We start from the raw sequence: 21,801 nt of genomic DNA on the forward strand, positions 1-21,801 counted from the left end.
AAGGTAATTGTAGATAGTTTATTTTAAAGTACATGTCAGCACTAATCAAATACGTAATACAAATACAAAAGCCAAAAAATAGGCACTTTTATGACTTTTCTTGAAAATTAACCGATCGTTAAGGGGTTAAACCTACCTCCTTTACAAGTTTGTTAGGAAAAAGATTTTCCTTTAAAACGAGTACTTCTGAAATTTTTTTTTATCAAACATTTGTTAAAAAAAAATTAGCTTGGTTATAACTTATTTTCATTACTTTATGCTTTTATTAAGAAATTAATCTTCAATAATATCTAAATTAGTAATAGCATTATGATAATTAATGTGCCATTTGTAAAATATATATATATATACTTGTTCATGAAGCGTCAATAAAATTTTAAACTTACAAAAATACGAATTATTAAAAACATATTGCATTTACTCATTTGCTGAAGCATATTTTTGGGGGTGAGAGCATTACACACGTAAAATATTTTATTTAGTAAGTTAATATTTGAATTTTATTCGTGATGATTTTATTAACTTAAAATAAATATCAATTCCTGATTTCTAATTTTGTATTAATTTAACTATCATATTAATAAAGTTAAAATAGTTCTCCGTGTTAGATTTCTGAATTTGCACTATAGCGGGCTCCTCTACCGAACATATTTCACTTCATCAATGTTTCCTAAAATAAAAAATCCCCACAAGAACAAATTTTCCGTGCCTAAACCAGTTATTTCAGTTTTTTTTTCTTTTTCTTTTAATTATTATTAAGAAACTGGAGGAATGCTTGGATTATAGATTTCCGAAACTGCAACTATTATTATTATTGAATAGTTTTAAGGTTGCTTTAAATCTGAATATGATTGCTTCGAGCATAGATGTAAACAAGTGTTATCAGTCGCTGGATACGCGGTAAAATTGCCGGATTTACGGGTAATAACCGGGTTAAGGAAAATCTAGCCGGGTGGTTTCCCGGTACATCCATAGTTATATTTCTCGTTCAATAAAAACTAAATGAAAATCGGATAGATAGTTTCCATTATATATTTCTGCTGCTGAAGTTCTTGGCTGTGTTTCTTGATTGCAACGGTTGCTACAGCAACGATTCTTTATTTCTACCATCAGTCTCCACGCCATCGCCAAAGGCAAAAAAAAAAATCTTAAATCCAGAATTAGATCGTTTGTTAGGAAGATGCGAGATATAAGCAAGTTATTAAATAAGACATAATACATATTAAAGGACTTCATGCCTCATTAACCTTTTTTAATAACAATTCTAAATAGCTTATAGGAACTTTCATATCATCTACATAAATGAAATATTTCTTTTGATACAGGTAAGCACATTGAAGTAATGTCTCTTAATAATATTATTTAATTACTCAAAAGCTGAAAAACTTTACTAGTTACTTTTATAACTTTATTTAATTTTTTTTTTAAATATAAAAACCACAATTAAATCCTGTAGGACTTTTCAAAATATAACCAGAATTAAGTTTTTCAATTTTATAATTTTAGTAAACTGGGAAAGCTTAGTATAGATATAATCATCACATTAAGCACATATAGACTATAATTGATAACAATATTGCCTTGCTCTAAATTAAAATAAAGGGACAAACTTTTTAGTTGAAATTAACCGGCATTTGTGATACAAGATGAGATTAGAATTTCCTTTCTTACGGTAATCGTCTCTAATTTATGATCCTGAAACAACTAGTGAAAAGGACAATAGGAAACCAAGTTGAAATACACTATCTAAAATTCAAACAAAGTTATAAAGATTTGTTATAGCAAAATTTTTAATATATAGACGTAAGGGGTAATAAATGTTGTGTGAAACCAAATCAAGCATTTTATCCAAAAAGTGAAACAAAATTTCAATATCCGCGATATTTTTATCTATTAGCAATCTACAAGCGCAATATTATCATAGGCTAAGCTTTCATTCACTTATCACTAATTCTCATACTTCCCATGAAGCCAGAAAGCTAAGTTTTGAACCATATGTGTTCTTTATGCGACAAATAAAAAAACTAGAAAAGTTTCATTTCGATATTTTGTAAATATCCGAGTAATTAGCCTATTTGACGGTAAGGCTAATATCAAAATGATTAAAATTAAATAATAACATTTTGAGCAAACGATTCTATAATTGGGACAATCTTATAATGTTCTTTTAACTATTGACTTAAACGTTTATTTCGGAACAAAATCTTCCTGCATTTTTCTACGGAGTATTTAATAATTTAGTTGTAAAACATTTGAAAAGTAATTTTAACTTACGAAGTACAGTATTCGGAGCAAAAACACTAATCAACTATTTTGAATAAAAACACAAGAAATTGCCTTGATTTAATGCTCTATTAACTAGTTAACAAAAATGGTTTCATTATTATAAAAATTGATTTAGTTATGGCAGAGGAGAAACCAACAGAAAAGGACCCTCTTCAAGCTGTGAAAGAAGCTGAAGCTAGAATTCTTAAATTGCAAGGAGACGTTCAACATCTAAAACAAAGAATTCAGCTATTAGGTAACTAAACTAATCTTATAACTAATTTATGCAAAAAATATTTTTACTTGTAAATATAAAGAGTTGTATATTAAGAAATGCCCGAAACGTAAAATGTTGTATAGAAAGTAATTATTTCAAGGCCTTATGATATATATTTCAGAATCAGAAGAAAGAGCCGAAATAGAAGAAAGCAATAAGAAAATTAAAGATAATGAAGAGTTAATTAAGAAACTTAGAGTACAAGTTCAAGATTTACAGATTAGACGAAACAAAGGCCTAGAAGTAATTTATTTTTTGTTTAAGTTAGTTGCAGCAATCTGCTAAGGAAGCGATTTTTTTTTTTTTACATATTTACACAATAATTAGTAATAATATTTTCGTGAACAGATGACGTTGTTGGAAATTTAAAAAATGCATTTTGTGGTATATCAGATCATTCCAACTGAAAAATTTACTCAGGCGTCTATCAATTTGGTCCTCAGTTTTCATCTGTTTTATTATTAATTATGAAACCTTGTTATATATTTTTTTCGCATTGCCAGTACTGTGTAAATAATCGTGAAACTTGATGGAAATAAATCCTCGATTCCAAAGCAGAACGCTTTTAACTTTATAATTCCTTTCGTTCTTGTTCAACAATTCATGGAGAGAATTTTCGAGACATTCGTAAAATGTTTGAAAAGGGTAGAAATTTTAAAAATGTAAGTAGTAATATATATATATATATATATATGCATACAATGTTCTCCCTAAGCGTTTTTTTTTTTTAATGCTACCTGCCCCTTTCACCCAATAGATGAGCCCTCTTTGATAAAATAAGCCGCCATCCCTACAAACACTCCTTTTTTTATACATAATCCATTTTGAAAAACACTAATTCACTGTTTAAATAATTATTACACTCTAGTAAAATTATCTGTGTTTATAAGTATCATTATGATTACTATTATACAAATATTTACTCGGTTAGGATTATTCTCAACTGGTAAAATTTTTATGAGTATCTTTTTTAGGGGACATATTAATAAATTTTTTAAAACAAATATTCGCTTTTTAAAAAAAAAAAACATATCTTTAAATGTTTATTTTTTCATGATTTTCAGTTTAAATTATAGAAAAAAGCTTTCAAGTTATTTATAAATTAATCATTTTTTGTTAGTTTTTCTTTTTGAGAAAAAAAAAAAAAAACATGCACAGAGATTGTTTTTTAGAATGCCTTTAACTATTTTTATAAACTACAAATTTTCCTCCTATTTTTATAAATAGAGAAAATTACTTTTTGAAATACTACTCACATAAAATAGTATAACATTACGCTAGACATAAAATAAATAGTACACATAAAACTTGATATAAAAACCAGAGCCTCTTTAACTCCTTATCTTTCAAAGTCTGCCTTTTATAGTAAAAAAAAGATATTTTTTATTTTTAGTATACGAAAAAGCATAACAATCAAATTTAATGTTGCTCAAATTAATTCGAACATTATTCTTTTAAAACTAACGAGGTATATATTCATTTTTTTCATTTATCTATTAAGTAAGCTTAAATTAACAATATTTTTTAGTGTTTTATGAAATGCAAGAAGTTACAATAGAACACAACTTCTTCATTGTAGTTATTTTCTCTGTTGCTTAAATACTCTAGAGCAGAACAAAATTCTAATGTTGTTTCTTTCTCTCTTTTTTTTTTCTTTTTAAATTTTAGGGCGATGAGGATGTCATTGCAGAATCTTTTAGGAGACATTCACGAGAAATTGGAATTCTCGCAAGAAAAACAGGTCCGGTAAGGTCTTATTCCAATATATATTGCAATAAGAGGATAGAATTAAAAAGTTTTTATACACTTTATTGTTAACATTTCAGAAAAGTCCTTTTGCACAAAAATATATAATTTATGAATAAAAAAACAAAATTTCAAGAATGGTATGAGGATTTAATTTATTGGAATCATAATTTCGATTATGTAACAAATAATGCTTTTCATTGCTTAAGATAATTAAATTATTATTGCTGCTAATTTTAACTGTATTTTCTAAAATAACCTTTATTTAAGGAAGCTGTAGAAATTCTGGACGGGAAAGTGTTGGATCTTATAAAAAAAAGTAACGCTTTAACATATGAGATAAAAATGAAGGAAAAAGAATTAGCAAAATACAAAAAGGAGGCGAGAGATATAGCTTGGAATATGTACAATGAATTTGAGCTTGAACGTGCTGAATCAGAAACAGAACGAGTAAGTTGATAGTTATTTAACTGTACTTCTTAAATACATTTTATCTTGTGTAATTCTTAAAATCGTTGTGAATTTCCGGTTTATCAATAATGTTTTTTAGTTAATTTTCCAACTAATTTATTTGTAGTCAAAAAATTTCTTTTAACATATCTCCTTTTATTGCCATTTGTGAATTAAAATATTATGTTGTGCTTTTTTTTGTTGACAATTTTCAGGTAGAGAACTGCCTTACATTTCTTGCTTTTGAATAAACACTATTTGCCAGTGTTATCCAAAAAATTATTTTCTTTCTTAATAATTACAATTTCTTTTTCAAAAAAAGTATTTAGTGTTGTAAATTAAAAAATATTGTTTTCTGTTTTAATCATATAGATAAATGCAAGGCATGGCTCCTAAAGACAGCGTTTTACTCATTTTCCATTCATAGAAATCATAAAAAATAAAAATAGGATATTCTTAAACATTTTTACATGGTTATTCAATTGGGTTTATCTTAAATCTCAAATTCTTTACATTTCTATACCTCTTAAACATTTAACGATTGTTCAATGTTTGAAAATAAAATCAAAATAATAATTTAATAAATTTTATGCTATCTGTGCAAATTTAGTTGGAAGAAAGGAAAAAAAATCATCAAATCGATTTTTATAAACTAGGTGAAAATTTAACAGGATTCGAATAAATGGTCCATTATCTTAAGGTTCCTACAAAAAAAAAAAAAAATAGNGTCCATTATCTTAAGGTTCCTAAAAAAAAAAAAAAAAATAGTCAAAGGATGTTGTGAAGAAGTTTATAGCAAAGGTTCCGTACAGGTCTAATTGATATCATGGATCCACATAGAAGGAGTAAAAAATTAGACTTTAAACAAATATATTACAGATATTTTAGTTTATATTTTTTCCTCCCCATAAGTACACGACGAAGCCCCTTGATGTATAGAAATTCAAGGCATAAATTACTGAGTAGTCATCAATTTTTGCCTTTTAAAGTACAGTATATATGCATAGATATTTAAAATATAATTTATTTTCTTATAATTTTTTGTTGCCAAAATGCTACATAATGCAATTTTAGAATAGATTGTAGTCGTTTAAAAATCTTATACGAATAAATAACATCAAATTAGTAACAGGTTTTTCTTTTTTATATTTTATAGCAGTGCAATTTAGTACAATTTTCCTTAAAAAAAATATTTTTGTTTAAATTAATATTTATGTAGTCCTTTATTACTTATTGTTATAATTTATTGTCTTAGAACTTCATAAACTATATCAACGTTATAGTTTACGCAGTCCTTTGACGCAACGATTCAAAAAAAAATTTCAGTTATGGAACCCTAAGCGTTCGAACTCATTTTAACGGAAACGTGACATTTAAAAAACTTTCATCAGCAGATGTGAACATGCTAAAAACTAAGTTGAATTAAAATAACTGTCTTAAAATTTGGTTTCATGCTCGGCAGTTAAATTTGCAAGTCTGCAGCAACGTTTAGTCTAATAGTTACTGACGTATACGTAAATCAAACATAATTCTTTATATTTGAAATTGGTTACTTCATTTTAAATTTTAAAATTCGATGAGAAATTAAAGAATACCATCAGTACTTCTTTTTTGAGACTTTATCATTTTAGTAATTCATTCAATTTATTCTTATTGAAAAAAAAATTATTTTTAAATTTGCTTTTTCTTTCTTACAGGCATTTTACTTAATTCACAAAATTTTATAAAAATAACATAAATATTAAAAAAAAATATTTATTGCATTTGCAGGTTTCAAAAATAATAACTGGTTATAAAAAAGTTTTAACTCATGGAACAACTGTGACCTACCCAAGAAACTCTTGGGTTCCATGGAACACCTTTGAGAACCACTGCTTGAAGAGGCACCCCTTGCTTAAATTTTTTGTTTTATGTTATGTCTTTGTTGATTTTTTTTGTCAAAATGTTTGCCAAACTAATTAAATAAAAAACATTAATTTCTAGATTTCCAATTTTTAAAGAATATCAAAATTCTTTTGATTTAATCTTATTGATTTACTACTATTTAAACATTTATAAGTAATTGAATAAGCACTTTTTAAGAGATCATAAAACAACTAAGACAAATATGTTTTATTTGTTTTAGATACATATTAATTAACTTAATGTTGAAACATTTGTGTTAATTTTATTTTTATATTTGCAGAGAGTTCGAGAGATGGAGAACGACTATCAAAAGGTTGAAAAGAATTTAATAGAATGCCAAATTATACAGTCAAAATACAAAGCAATACGGGAGCAATTACAAAGAGTGGGTCTTCTCTAAATATTCTTGAGTAATAAAATATTTTGTTCAATTAACTAAGGAAAGTAATGCTATTTTGACTTTAACCTTTATATCATAAGTCTAATTCTCAAAAATTTATGCATAAAATAATTTGAAAATTTCATACATGAGCATGCTTAGAGAATACAGAAAATTTGTCTCAACTAAATATAGTAAAGCACAATGCAATGAATAAAGCACAATTAAAAGTACGAAATTGACTTACGAATATCCATTTCTGTAATTTTATTTGTGCTTTATTCATATCGTTTTTTGCTTTATTCTATTAGTCTACATAGTGCAAAGTATGCCTTATCCATTTCTTGAAAATTCTTACATAATTATCTAAAATAAAATTAAACATTAACTGAGAGATTTGATATGAACACTGAATTAAACGTCTAAAAATTGATTACAAACCAAGCAAGGAAGAAAAAAAACATCAGGCAGGCATCTTAGCCTTATTTCTTGTAATGAGTGGCTTGTACTGATTTTTTTTTATTGTTATGAAAATAATTTTTATGGTAATTATTTCATAGCTGTTGTTTGAAACACTGATATAGCCAAATAGTTTTTAAATTTTACTTCAGTTTCTTTTTTGCACTTAATTTGGGTCACATGTATCAACTGAAGATGTTATTGTTTTGAGGGTGTTCTCAAAAAGTCAAATGCACATTGTAAAATATTTCTAACTTTCAATGAATGAGTTTAATTTCATAAAAAAATGAACTGAAATCACCTTTTCATTTTTTTAACGAATTAGATTTTCTTTTTTTCATTTATAAATGACAAACAATTTTATTTTAAAATTTGTCTCCCATAGGAACTATTAGTTTACCCTACCTTACTTGAAGAACTCGAAGAAAAATCTCGAGAGCAGAAAGAGGATCTCAACAAACTCATGGCAAGTGAAGAAAAGGCTCATGAAAGACGAGAGATGGCTCGAAAAGAACTGACAAAAGCAGAAGCTGAAGCTTTAAAAGCCAGACAAGAAAAAGAACGCATAGTCAGCGAATACAGCAAAGCTTTGAAACCAAAACAAATCACCACTGAAGTAAATTTAAAATTTAATTTTCCTTTAACAACCGTTATAAAAGACAACCTATAATTTCTGGTATATTTTGTGATACATCATTGTGATAACTATCAACTTGTTTAAATTCTTTACCCCTAGTTTTTCTAATTTTGAAAAAGTGTTATATAGATCTAGAAGCTTTCCCAAAATAAAATTTCAAAAATCTTTCCTATTTTTAGTTTGAGAAAATGTTTATATGAGAAAATTATGTCAGCAAATGACAGATATCATATTCTAAACTTACATATATTTATTTTTGGTATATTATTTAATTTTTAATTAATTGAAAACGTTAGTTTATTATACTAACTGGGTACATTTTTTAATTTCAATTATTGTAATTTTCAGATGCAATCAATGGAACTTAGAGAATCAGAAGCTGCTGAAGAATGGCGAAAATTAAGAGCTAGTCAAGAATCTGAACTGGAAAATCTTCATAAGGCATTTGAGAAGATAAAAGAAGCCATAGGAATTTCTGATATTAATGTAGGCTGCCTTTATGACTTATTTATCAGAAGGTTTTTAGAATAAAACAACAGTATAGTAGTTATGACTTTAGCTTTAACCCTTTGATAGTAAAGCAGTAATTCTTTTAAATAACTTGTGAAAAAATCAGTCTATTGTACCAAAAAAAAATGTACACCCAGAATTGTATTTTGTTAAAGGGTTAAAAGAAATATTTTATACAAGACACATAGATATTATATTGTATATAAATACACAAATGTTCTATTATTTTTTTTTTACTTACTTCATAACTCATTTTTTATTTACTTCATTAATTTGTTGAATAAAATTAAACTTTCCAGAAACTATTGTACAACAGTGCTACTACCTCTATAAATATCAAGCTTTTCTTCAAAAGCAATTTTTTCAACAAATAACTAATCTTTTCACTTCATAAAATAAATTATAAGAAAAATCTAAATCAATTTTCTTTCAGTTATGTGGAATTTTTTTTTAGGATGCAGAAGCAAGATTTATTTCCCAAAAAGCAACAGAAGAAGAGCTATCACAACTATTAGCAAGTGCAGAGCAGAGGTTAAATGATTTGAAAGACGAAGCTGCAGAGCTTCGAATAAAAAATGAGAGTTTACGAGGTGCAAAGTTGTCTACACCTCAAGTGTAAGTATTTAGGGAATTTTTATACGTCATATATAATTCTTGCACGTCTCATGTTTAAATGTTAAAAAGGATTCAAAATTGTTCAATTCAATTTTATATTTTCATGAAAAATAGGATAGAATTTTTTTCTAAGCAAGAATGTTCAGCAGAAAATATTTGGCTTCAATATTTTGTAAGAAGCGCATTGTTTATTCAATAGCTTAAATGCTACCTTTATGCTCATTCTTTTAAATTCATGTCAGATACATGACAGTTTGAATTTTTAACTTACTAGGGAAGTACACTTCTTAAAAATTCATATTAAAACAAAGTTGTGCTTAAATTAAAGAGTATTATTGAAAACCTTGGATAGAGTACAAATTAGCCACCAGGTTATTTACTTTTAAACTAACGAAACCTTTAAGCTGATATGTATTCGCGGTATAACAATTAGGCTGTTCCACTTTTGCCAGAGAGATCCAGGGTTTAATCTCAGCTGGTAGGACAGAATTTTGTCCTTAATTTTCTCTTTTCCAAAAAGTTGATAACTATTTATTTATTCAATTTTAAAATTATTATTCTTTTATTTTAAGTATTTTTTTTAAAAATNCTAGGGGCAGATCTGGGGCCTAATTTATACTCTATCCAAGGTTTTCAAACATGCTCTTTAATTTCAGCTTAACATTTTTTCAGTTTAACAGCTTAACATTGGAAATTTTCGGCAGGCGTAATTCCCTAGAAATAAATGCATACACAAATAGTTAGAGTAAAGACTATGTCAGTTAATAGAAGCTAACACTAGAACTTATTAGATTTTTAATTAAGTCTAATTAAACAGTTAGTGTGGCATAAGAAACAACAATAAAAACATTATAAAACAAGTTACACAACAGTATTTGAAATGGTAGCTTCATAATGCAACGACTCATATAAATAAACAGTTTCTTTTTAACGCAACATTGAAATGTACAAAATCGTCATTATGATTTGTTTTTACACGTTTGATGAATCAAATATCAATTCATATACAAGAATTATTTTGAATCTCAATCTATATTCACGCAATATATATGAATCACACATCTTTATTTAGTTTTCAAGAGATTTTGAATAACATTCAATCAGTATTATTTACGATTCTGAAAAATCACAATATACAGGTTAAAAATATTTTGAATTAATTAATTTCCTGAGATATGTTTGGTTATGCATCTGGAGAGGTATTGGAAAACCAAGAGCGTCAAATAATCAGTGTTCTACTGTCTTTCACAAACACAAAACAATGAATAATAAAATAGCTAATAAAATTCTCATACATTAATAATTTCTCCTTTTAAATTTAGAGTTTTAGAACAAAGACTAAAAGAAGCAGAATCTAAACAGGAAGAACAATTGAAGAGGAGAGAAATGGCTGAGGCTGAACTTGAGAGAATAAAAACTTTGTATGCAGATATAAAATCTGGCTTATGGCAACAGCTTCAACTCATGGAAAAGTATTTGAAAGAGGTAGTAAGTATAGTACGTTTCTTAAAGCAAAAATGTAAACAAATAAAAAAATAATAAAATAAAATGTAAAAAAATAATTGAGAAAAATATTATAAAAAGTGATGTTTTAAAAAAAATGCTAAGTTTAGTAAAATAATTAATTTAATTCTAGATAACTAAACTTAAATCAGTGGTACCCTATAATTAAATCATTTGACTCATAATCTATTAAGTATGTATTTTTATATTTCTTTTCTGCCTCCTTAATTACTCCAGAGTTATTTTGAATTGGCATATCATTATTGTACCTAATAAATATGTCTAATAATTGTTTCAACAATTATTATCCTAAGCATAGCAGGAATTGTCAGAATGATTTGTTTTTATCTATTTGGCATAGGAAAAGAAAATAATCTAGGAAAAGAAAATATCTTAAGTTTGTCAAGTTTTGTGTAAGCATTTTTATGTTGAATGCTAAGACCAGACTGGATAGGTGTTTTGCACGTTACACTACTGATATGACATTGAAACAGGAAATGATGCAATACAGATATTTTTTTTTAAGATATTTTGAAAAAGTGGAATTTCAATTAATTCTTCTGTAAGTAGCTATATGAAAAGACAATATTTTAAATTATTTGGACCCATCCCCTCTGGAGATTATTTAAGCAAACACAGTATAGTGAACAGTTGATCAAAATGATTCTTTTTTCGGTTGTAAAAAATTAAAAATTCAACTTAACCTCTTATGACATTTGGAAATTTCAAATTTTAGTTAAGAATAACATTTTATACTGTGAACTTAGTACATAAATAAAGAAATATATTTTAGCTTTAAGACACTTGAAGAATTATGTAGTTGATAAAAAATAAAAAAAGTATAATAGAACAGAAAAATACTATGAAATGATTTTGTAATGTAAGTGGTTGTTAATAAATTTAAAAAATATTACAGAATAAACAAAACAAATTATAAAATTATTTTGCATTTTTTTTCTCCAAAAAAAAACTAATACAAAGCAGTTAAAAATACTAATATATTTATGTGAAAATATTGGTAAAATTAGAGATCATTTTTAAAGATGTTAAAGCCTTATGTTAACATCTATTAGACAAATGTTCAGTTATAGGGAAAAGAAACCACCGATTATGAATCCTATTGCAATAATTTCACAATTGTTTTATAGACATGTAAACTTTTATTTTATTTTTTGTATTAGAGGGATAAAAAATATTTATTAAGATGAATGAATTTATTTTAACACTAATTTGCATTTAAGTTTGCTTAGATAATTGTAATAAAATACAAAATACACACAAACACTAAAAACATTACATTATAAATATGTTTTATGAGAAGATTTAAGAAAAAACATGATATCATTATAGAGTAATGAAGAGGAAACAGCTCCAGATGCAAAAGCCATAGTCATAGTTTCGAAAATTGAACAATACTTGGAGAGAATTTCTGATACATTGAAAGATCAAGATTTAGAGGAACTCAAAGCTAAATTAAAGGATGAACAAGTATATATAAATTCTTTCACTAAATTCAATTGCAGATGTTATTATGCATTTTTAAAATGATCTCAAGAAAAATAATTTGGATAAGATGGAAATTTGTTTTTGAGATTAACAACAGATATTTATTAAATCTTAACTTTTTTCAGTTATTTACATATAGTAATAAAAACTATAATTATAAAAAAGTATATCTTTTTTTAAAATATAAGTTGCTCAACAATTTTTAAGGAAAATATAATGATGTAATATCTCAAATAAAAAGATGACAAATATTTTTTAAGCAAATTCAGCAGAAAATCTATTTATGAAATTTTAGAGATTTTTCAAACAGATAAAGACTTAGTATAATGCATACTTTAATGTTTGATTTAAAATTATTTTGACCATAACATTTCTATAAAGAAAATATGTTTACAAAAGACACGATAATCATACTATAATTTTTTTTTTACATAATGCTGATATTTTAATAGTATTTGATTAGTATTACATTACTTTTTTTAATATTGTAAAAAGCAAGAATTTTGGGGTAATAGCTTTTCATTTAATAATGGTATTGATTTAAATGTTGTTTAACAATTTATATTAAAGAAACAAATATTATGAACAGTGATTACTAATCAAGTTCTTTCCTATTAGTTCCTACAAAAAATTGAGCCTCCAAAACTAGTGCCCTCTGCGGGAGCAGCTAGAAAATTGAAGGCAACAGGTAAATGATTTATTAATTTTAATCATTCAATCTAATTTTAATTATTTTTATTTATATATAAAAAAAAACAATCCTAAACATTCAAAAAAAATTTTAAATATTGTGAAGTTTGCAGTTAGTTTACTTACAAATAACACACAAACTATAAAGTGTTCATATTGTTAAAGCATGTCCTAAATATATGTGATTAACAAAAAATTACAATTCGCATAAATATTTTAAAAATCTCATAGGCTTTTCTACTTTCTTAAAAACATAAAAAAATTTATTTCCCATCCTAATTGACTTTGGATTAACTGGGGCTTTAATGTTTCAGTTTTTATAATATTGCATCAAAACAATCTTCACATGTTTCTGTTATTTAACAGTGAGTTTCAAAAACTTTACATTAATTCCTGAAAATCTCCTTTGTAAAGAAGTTGTATGTTTTATAAATATTTTATTTTTATTCCTCATTTCCTGATATTTTATGCTAGTTATTTTTTTATCATTATTTATTAGGCTGCTGTATGTGCACATTTCCAGTGGAATTAAAAATAATTCAATAAGATGTTTAAAAAAACTGCTTAGTGCATTACGTTTAGATCAAAACAACTTAACTATAACTTGTGCACAATCCATAATAAACAAACTTATTACATTATTAATTTATTTTTTATGTCACAAAGAAAACAATAATGAAACTTAGTAACCTAAGTAATTTTAATAGGTAAGAATTTTATAAGTTGCTACATAATATTAACATAATTATTAGCTAGTAAATATAATAACTAATCAAATGTTTTTAAATAAATAGTTAAATTCTAATCTTTAATCTAAAATTACACAGCTAATTGCCAAAACTATGTGCATTTTTCACAGAAATTAAAATGTATTTTTTCTTTTTCTTATTGTAGAAGAAGAAGAATCTAGCGATGATGAAGATTTTGAAAAGAAAAGAACTGCCCTTAAAGAAGAAGCCCAAGTTTATGCAGAAATGAAAAAGAAGCAACAGGGACGAGGTCGAATGATGATGTTATAAAATATTACTATACATTCCTTTTACAATTAAAAAGGTATTTCAAAGAACTTTTGCAGTAACATTTATTCAAATCAAAGATTAAGAAAAAGCGGATATCAGTAAGGTTAAGTATTTTTAGTAAAATTGAATAGAAATTTTTTTGTGATTAAAAAAATTATATTTCGATGCAACAACTGTATTGTATCGAAACTTAACTTACAGAGAAAGCCTGCTTATTAAATTTATTAACAGATACAAAAAAAATTATTACTTTTTATTGAGTTTATAATTTTTGTACTAAATGTGAAGGAAATTAAATATATATATTTTTTTAAAACTTAAATCATTATATGTATATTCATACGTACTAAGTCTAAATTTGAAACCACAAACTTATTAAAAGTAAGAAAAATTTCAAATTGCCAAAAATCATAAACAGGATACGGAAAAATAATAACACTATACACTGGACAAAAAAGTAACATAATAAAATAGAAACAACGACATTTGAAAAAAGTATCCTTTGTTTTTGTTCAAGGATAAAATATGCTTGGTAAATTATGATACGAAATGGAAAATAACTTTAAATGTTTCTTCTGACTTGCTTATACAAGATTCACGCAATATTAAATAAATTTAAGTATTTTCTGCTGGAAACCAAATAAATTGGCTGTAATTAGGCTCAAAATAGTCCTGTAACTTATTTTAAAAAAAAGGGAAAAAACTGCTAGAAAAACCACTTCATTTTTAAAATTTTTAGATGAGTGATATAAATGTGACTACCTTATTTTATTTACAGTTATAACATATGCACTAACATGTAAAAAATTATGTACAACTGTAAATTTTCAAAAAGTAAAGTAAAAGTTAAAATTTTAAAGCTTTTAATATTCTTAAATGTAAACTAACCATCACAATTACTCAATAACTGTTAATATGTTTCAGTAGTCAAAGATATTTTACTACTCCCAACACAAGCCAGAAATGTTATAATTCTTAAACCACTTTTTTTCAATCTTTTTCAATTAGATTAAAAAAGTTATGAAATTGAAAATAGCTCTATTATCCAACAAGGAATTTGGATAACTAAATGAGTAGATTAGTTCCGAATTCTATTAGAGACTTCTCTCCCCAGCATGTATAGTTGAAAGATTTAAGAGTAAAGCATTAATGAAAGGATTTAAATGTTATTTTATTATATTTAATAATATTTAAAAATTTTATAGGAAAGTATAAAAAAAAAAAAAAAAAACGAAAAANAATCTATCAATTATAAGGAAATTAAAGCTTATTGCTTGCCAAATTGGTTTATGCTTAAAAAAATAACTTCACTGCACATATAAAATAATACTAACGCTGACAAAACAAAATTATTTAATAAAGGAATAAATCAGTACAAAAATTTAGTGTATTACTTTTTATTATCAGGTATTACTGGTTCTATATGGTACAGCATTTTATCGTCATAAGAAATTGGACAAGGGGCCCCAGACATTAGATCTTTACCATCTAATGATTTTGGAAAAGCTATTACATCAACAATAGATCTGCAACCACACATAATGGCTAATATTCTATCAATTCCTAAAAATAAAGATATAGAATAATTTGTCAACATTTAAATAAAAAAGCTTTTAATAGAGCGTGATAACATTAATTTTAGAAACATGCTTTCCAGATCAGACAGTTTCCCAGGCAGTTTTAATTTCAAATTAAGCTTTAATAAAGCCATATTATCTTCACAGATATTTTTAAACGTAAATATGCGTATTCTCATTGGTCCAAATATCAATTCAATTTCAAGATATTTAAACTTATTAAAAACTTAATTCTAAAACAATTTTTAATAAATTTGAATGATGTTGAATATTTTTTATCATCTTCCTTAGAACATATATTTTAATTTTTTAAAAGAAAATATAGCAAACCTTATAAATAGTAATCTATATTCTCACAGACTAAAATCAGTTCACCAATGGTGGCTCTGCATTAAACTTACATAAATTATGAGAGAAAATACACTTAAGATTGGACAAGTTAAGTTATCCAATTAAGCTGCTAACCAGCTATATCTCAACATTGAGAAAATAAAATTTTTAACAATGTGGCTTTAACATAGTTTAATAAAAGTGTTAAGTAATCAAATATTAATTTGAAATACCTATCAAACATGTTGTAGAAGTGTTAAGATTGCTTTTAACTTTTCAACTGTAATTGAACTCTTCAACATCATAAGATTAATTAATTTATTTTGATTAATTATATATTATTATCTTCAACAGATTAAAACTGTGATAAAACAGTGTACTTTAGATATGTGAAAAGGGTGCAGATCAACACATGTAAATACACATGATCTCAAACAAATGTGATTTTTTATTATCCTAACCAAGTGTGTAAGCAATTATGGTGTTTTTGGTATCTATAAGTTAAGGATTTTTAGAGAACTTCACATGACATTAATCATTTTGTTGTCTTTTGTCAGTCTATGCAAACATCATCTTCAACAATAAAGTGATTTCACACAATAGATTGATTCAAAAATCTGTACATTTAATGCTATTTTAACCATAAGGATGTTACAGAATTTTTTTTTTTTAGCTGAGGGGACACTGATGGGAATGGCTACTTCTTGTTACATAATAGATTTTTGTCATCCTGTTTTAAAATATATTGAAGTTTCTTTTCAAATAGCAGTTTACTTCCATTCCACTGTATTTAGATTTTTTTTTCATTTTGTTATGATTAATATTTTAACAAAATATTCTAACATAAAAGTATGATAATTATATATTTTTTAAACAAAATTATTTATAGATATTTCTTGAATAGTAAGTAAAAAAAACAAACAAAGATAAATGAGAGACCAACACAGGGGTTGGCGAGTGAAGCTGTTTAGTATAGTTAAACAATCAATTCGAGTTAATAATAAAATTTATGCATTAAGTATAAAATGAAGTTACAACTATTACCTAAAGCAATACCACCATGAGGAGGGCAACCAAAACTCAAAGCATCGAGCATATGTTGCAGTTCAGCAGAATTTTCCTGACAAAATAATGGAAAAATAATGAGATTCACGAGACATAAAACAGTAAGCCATCATACAGATAACTTGCATAAAAAATGCGTTTTATTAACTAAGTCTTCAAAACACGAGCATCATTTCATATATTTATCCATATGATATGCAGGTGTTTTGCAAATCAATTCAGCATTAACAGGAATTTTTTAAATAACTATGGAATTAATCATTTTTGTTTTACAATTTAAACTATAAAAAATTATTTTCTACACAGGTTAAAAAAAATTAAATCAATTTGTTGCATATATACATCTCAATGTATTGTAGAGGTAAAAAAAAAAGAGAAAAGATTATAAAAATAATGCAGTTACTGCTTATATTTAAAAAGCAATCATACTATAATAATAATAATAATTTAACAATGTACCCTCTTTTAAAAAATTAAGGAAAAGTACTCTTACTGACTATGTGATCACAACTCTTTATCGGTTAATGAAAGAAACTCTATTTTCGAGAGACTACAGATCTCAGATCTTAATGCGATAAAACGAACTACAATAATTTTTAATGCGAACTATGAAAGAAACGAGTTAATAAGAAACAATATTTTCAGACAAATAGAGTCAGATGAATTTTCTGGTCTTTTACAATTTTGCTGGTAGTATCATCAAAAACTGTTTTTTAAACTGATAAACATATTTTGAACTAGAGTCTTATAGCTGTTGCACTAACAGAGGGATCTTGAAAAATTTTGTGCATAAAATTCATTTAAAGAATTTCTTTATGGTTGACTCAAGAATGTCTCTTGATGGAGAAAAAAAAGTTGAACATAATTGTTTTTTTCTGTTTGTCAAAACCTTAAATACTGACACTTTTTATCACTAAATATTTTTTAGCACATAAAAATTTGAAATTATACTGTACATTTCATTTTACAGTTAAACTGAATTGGTCTGCCTGTATCTTATTGTTCTGACATTGACCAAATTAGTGTATAAAAATGAAAAAAAAAAGAGAAAAAAAAGAATTTCAGAGTACTAAATTGCGATAGTAATAGAAAAACTGCATAAATTATCAAGAATAAGTTTTAAAAACAGTAAATAGTTTTACATGTTTTCCTAACTATAAAGCCATAAAGTTGCTGAAATGAAAAACTTGCATTGTGTGTTAAAATGCGGCCTAAACTTGAAAAAAAAAAAAAGAAAACGTCATAATTGTATAAATTAGTCTTCTTATTTTATTGTTCTGCAGCTGACCAAGTCAGCGTATAAAAATGAAAAGGAAAAAAAATGGATTTCAGTGTAAAAAATTGAAATAGTAACAGAAAAACAGCATAAATTATCAAGAATAAGTCTTAAAATTGTTTTACATGTTTTTATAACTGTAAAGCCATAATGCTGCTGAATTGAAAAACTTCATTTGTGCGGTGAGAAAAAAACTAATCAGTATTCTTAAGGAATAAGTAAGGTAAAAACATTTTTAACTACAATTAATCAATGATAAATAAAAATTGAGAAAAAATTTCGTTCAATAATTTTTTTCTAAAAGGAAAAGACATATTTACTCCTAGTATATCTTCAAGTATATACTTCTGAAGTGGGGCATTATGTACACGTATAGATCCACCCCCTATTTCTTGACCATTTAGAACCAAGTCATAATGTTGACTTCGTACCTAGACCATGAGACAAAATAGGAAAATATAAGAAGCTAGATTTTAAAACAAACACAAAATTCTTTGACAAATCTTTCCTTACTTGTCAATGTTTATACCAAACACAGTAGAACACAATTTATACCTTGTACAAACCAATTAACTGTATTGGTGGTATAGGGAATTTATACTAAGGATCTCTCAGAAAATAGCTTAGCTAATAAGCATTATGATAACAGTGATAACATTTATGGGAATTTTATTTCAAACAACTTTAAAAAAACTTTGTACATTTATTCTTACATTTTAATATCATAATGAAATTATTGAACATACATGCAAAATAGGAAATATACAGCAATAAAATATTATATTTTATACACAACTAATGCACTGTATCACACTACTAGTGCACTGTATCTAGTGCTTTGCATCATAACAAAACAGAAAAATCATTGCAGAATCAGCTATAAAGGAGTTATAAAGGAGTATAGTCCTATAAAGGAGTATAGTTTTTTCTTAAATAAATAATAAACATTTAAACCTAATACCAAAAAAACTAATTTGTTAGATTAAAAAAAGATAAATGTTTATTTCCATGTTATTATATGTACAAAAATGTCTGCATTATTATGAAATATCTTAAGCTGACCAATAAAATAAATCCTTAGAGACATCTTTCAATTATTAAAAAATTCAGCATAAAAATTATTTGAGCCAACTTAATAAGTTAAATATAGAGTAGTTTAATTTTTATCTTCTTTAGAATAACAAATAAAATTTAAAAATGCCTTTTTTATAAAGATTCTATCATATAAGAACAAAGATGAGAATTACTTATTAAAACATATTTGTAAAAGTACTCATAAGCATTTGTTGCTCTCAGAAAACAATTAGGAGAAAATCCCATTACTTTCTAAATAGAAATCATTAGTAATGTCATAATTTAAATAGGAATATGGAATAGAAGCTGAATTATATACCCCAGGATATAACAACACTGTTTTATTTAATAACTAACAAAACTGATCCATTAAATTAAAAATATATGAGGACATAATCATATGGTTAAAATTAGCAATAACACAAAGATATAAAATTTGGCTTTGAAATGTCATTTACTAGTCCACAAAAACTGCTATGTTTCTAAAATAAAATGTAATTATAATAGTAATACAAATAACATTTGAATAGCAAGACAGAGAGAGATTAAGACATTTTCGTTTTATCAAAAATTAAACACACTTTGTATAATGTGTAAAATAAAAAGATATAATTTAAAATTTTTTTTTTTGTAATGATTTGATTTTCATTAATTAAGTGCCAATCTTAATGATTCTAAGGGCTGATTTCAAATAGGCTAATTTTTGAGCCACTAAAAAGTTCCCAAAATTAGGCAACAAGTGGTGAAATTAACATTAAAGGGCTTAAACTTTCAATTGTTTTTCTTAAATAAATTAATAAGACCTTAGTTTTCAGATTGATGCAACCCCCCTCCAATACTTTGATAGTCAAGAATCTAAATCCATCGGAAAAAAAAGGTGTATATTTAATCAGAGCAAAAACGTTTTTGAGACTGATTTCATAACTGATTTCATAACTTTATGAATGATTAGCACATTTGAGGTCAGGAAGTCATCCGTTTGTACTTTTAAAAGTGACACTTAGTTTGTGAAAATTTGAACTATAGTTATGTAGGGTGATATTTTTTTTTATTTTGAACACTGTACATTTCATAACTTCATAGCCGTTTTTTTTTTATAATTATTATTACTTTCACATTTTAACCTTAATTTTTAGAATTATATTTTTAGTTACTATAGAAAACTAATAATCAAAATAAAATCAAAAAGAAAATACAAAAAATGATTAGGATGTCATATACTTTACATGTATGGATGGTTTACCAAATAAAGCTGCGCATGAGTGGTCCTAGTGGTTAAATTTTGTAATAAAACTTCGCACTTACTATTTCTAACTTATTTTTATGTTTAAGCTTAAAAAAACACAACATCTTATATTGTTCCTGTACTTCTGCATAATATGACTTGAGCTATTGACCATTTAATTTGTAAATCAATTTAACTCTAGCTGAAAACATAAAAATCTGAAGGTAACAACCTTTACAATTTATTTATGTACTGAGTTTCTCAAATTGATTGATGGCTCATGACCTACTAAATAATCCCCTGCTCGCTAACGCTCGCCAACCACCGAAAATTGCTTTGCAATCTAATATGGCTTGCTTCGCTACTAACTTAGGTACATTGCAAATGCACAAAATTCTAAGAATTCAAAACAATCATTCAAATTCATATAACAACTTTTTTTTAAAAAAAAAATTTACATCTTTTTAGTAAATACTAAGTCATTAAAATAAATTTGAATTCAAATAAATGACATGTAATTCGTTAAACTTAAAAGAAATGTGCTATAGTATAAAATCTTAAGATAAAATTTCTAAAACTGATATCTCTTTAAAAAGATTAAAATTTTGGCTATAATTAATCGTCAAATAAATTCGTAATAAATAAATTTGTGAAAAAAGCGCTTTCAACAAAATACTAAAATAGAGATATATCGACAAAGACTACTCACTTTTGCGTAGCTTAATAGTATAAGATTACTGCAGCTGAAGGTGTGATAGCTGACATTTGGTGAGAATGCTCTCTCTCTGGTTATTTCAGTTTCCGTTTTTAAAAGAGCTATATGTTGAGCCACCTCAGCTAGATTTGGCATGTGACATTTTTAGCGGCAATCATTGGTCGATTTTCTAGCATTGCCATTCGGGGAGTTGTAATGAGGCTTTTTTTTATCGCCGTGTAAGAGAAATATATATATAGATATATAAATTTTAATGGTAAAATTACGCACAAACATATACACAATCTAAAACTTATTAACTTAAAATTTATTATATCAAGCCTGTTCACACATCGTCTCTTAAACATAAAATCAGATTCTGTTTCTCTCTTTAATAAAACCTAATTATTTTTAAAACTGAGTTCACTATCTATACACCATAAAATTTTAAAATAACACATCACATACAGAGTCAACAAATGTAATTTGAAATGCACTATGTATAATATTACCTTAGATGGATTAGTGTAAACTAAGTCTATATTATCAGGATGAGGAGCAGTAAATGGATGGTGAGCTGACTCTAATTTTCCTATGTA

The 21,801-nt window shown here is 25.9% G+C and overlaps 2 protein-coding genes across 2 annotated transcripts in view; one reads left to right on the plus strand and one right to left on the minus strand.

The window, feature by feature from the left end:
- Positions 1 to 1,186: 1,186 nt before the first annotated feature.
- LOC107446935 (outer dynein arm-docking complex subunit 3) lies at positions 1,187 to 14,008 on the plus strand. The gene is made up of 13 exons (XM_043039209.2): positions 1,187 to 1,325; positions 2,402 to 2,521; positions 2,664 to 2,785; positions 4,211 to 4,288; positions 4,559 to 4,738; positions 6,924 to 7,028; positions 7,867 to 8,097; positions 8,467 to 8,604; positions 9,083 to 9,243; positions 10,566 to 10,728; positions 12,097 to 12,234; positions 12,871 to 12,940; positions 13,837 to 14,008. The coding sequence occupies exons 2-13, from the start codon at positions 2,404 to 2,406 to the stop codon at positions 13,959 to 13,961; spliced, it is 1,629 nt and encodes a 542-aa protein (XP_042895143.1). The 5' UTR covers positions 1,187 to 1,325; positions 2,402 to 2,403; the 3' UTR covers positions 13,962 to 14,008.
- Positions 1,238 to 21,801, minus strand: part of LOC107446936 (aspartyl-tRNA synthetase, mitochondrial) — a 47,242-nt gene continuing 26,678 nt past the window's right edge. The window contains exons 14-18 of the mRNA XM_043039211.2: positions 21,715 to 21,794; positions 18,530 to 18,640; positions 16,913 to 16,988; positions 15,356 to 15,524; positions 1,238 to 2,496 (exon numbers count right to left, since the gene is read on the minus strand). Coding sequence (XP_042895145.1) covers positions 2,490 to 2,496; positions 15,356 to 15,524; positions 16,913 to 16,988; positions 18,530 to 18,640; positions 21,715 to 21,794 — 443 coding nt within the window. The 3' untranslated portion in view covers positions 1,238 to 2,489. The remainder of the gene's footprint in view (positions 2,497 to 15,355; positions 15,525 to 16,912; positions 16,989 to 18,529; positions 18,641 to 21,714; positions 21,795 to 21,801) is intronic.

The sequence above is a fragment of the Parasteatoda tepidariorum genome, chromosome 5 (genome assembly GCF_043381705.1).
Source record: "Parasteatoda tepidariorum isolate YZ-2023 chromosome 5, CAS_Ptep_4.0, whole genome shotgun sequence".
In the NCBI taxonomy this organism is placed as follows: Eukaryota; Metazoa; Arthropoda; class Arachnida; order Araneae; family Theridiidae; genus Parasteatoda; species Parasteatoda tepidariorum.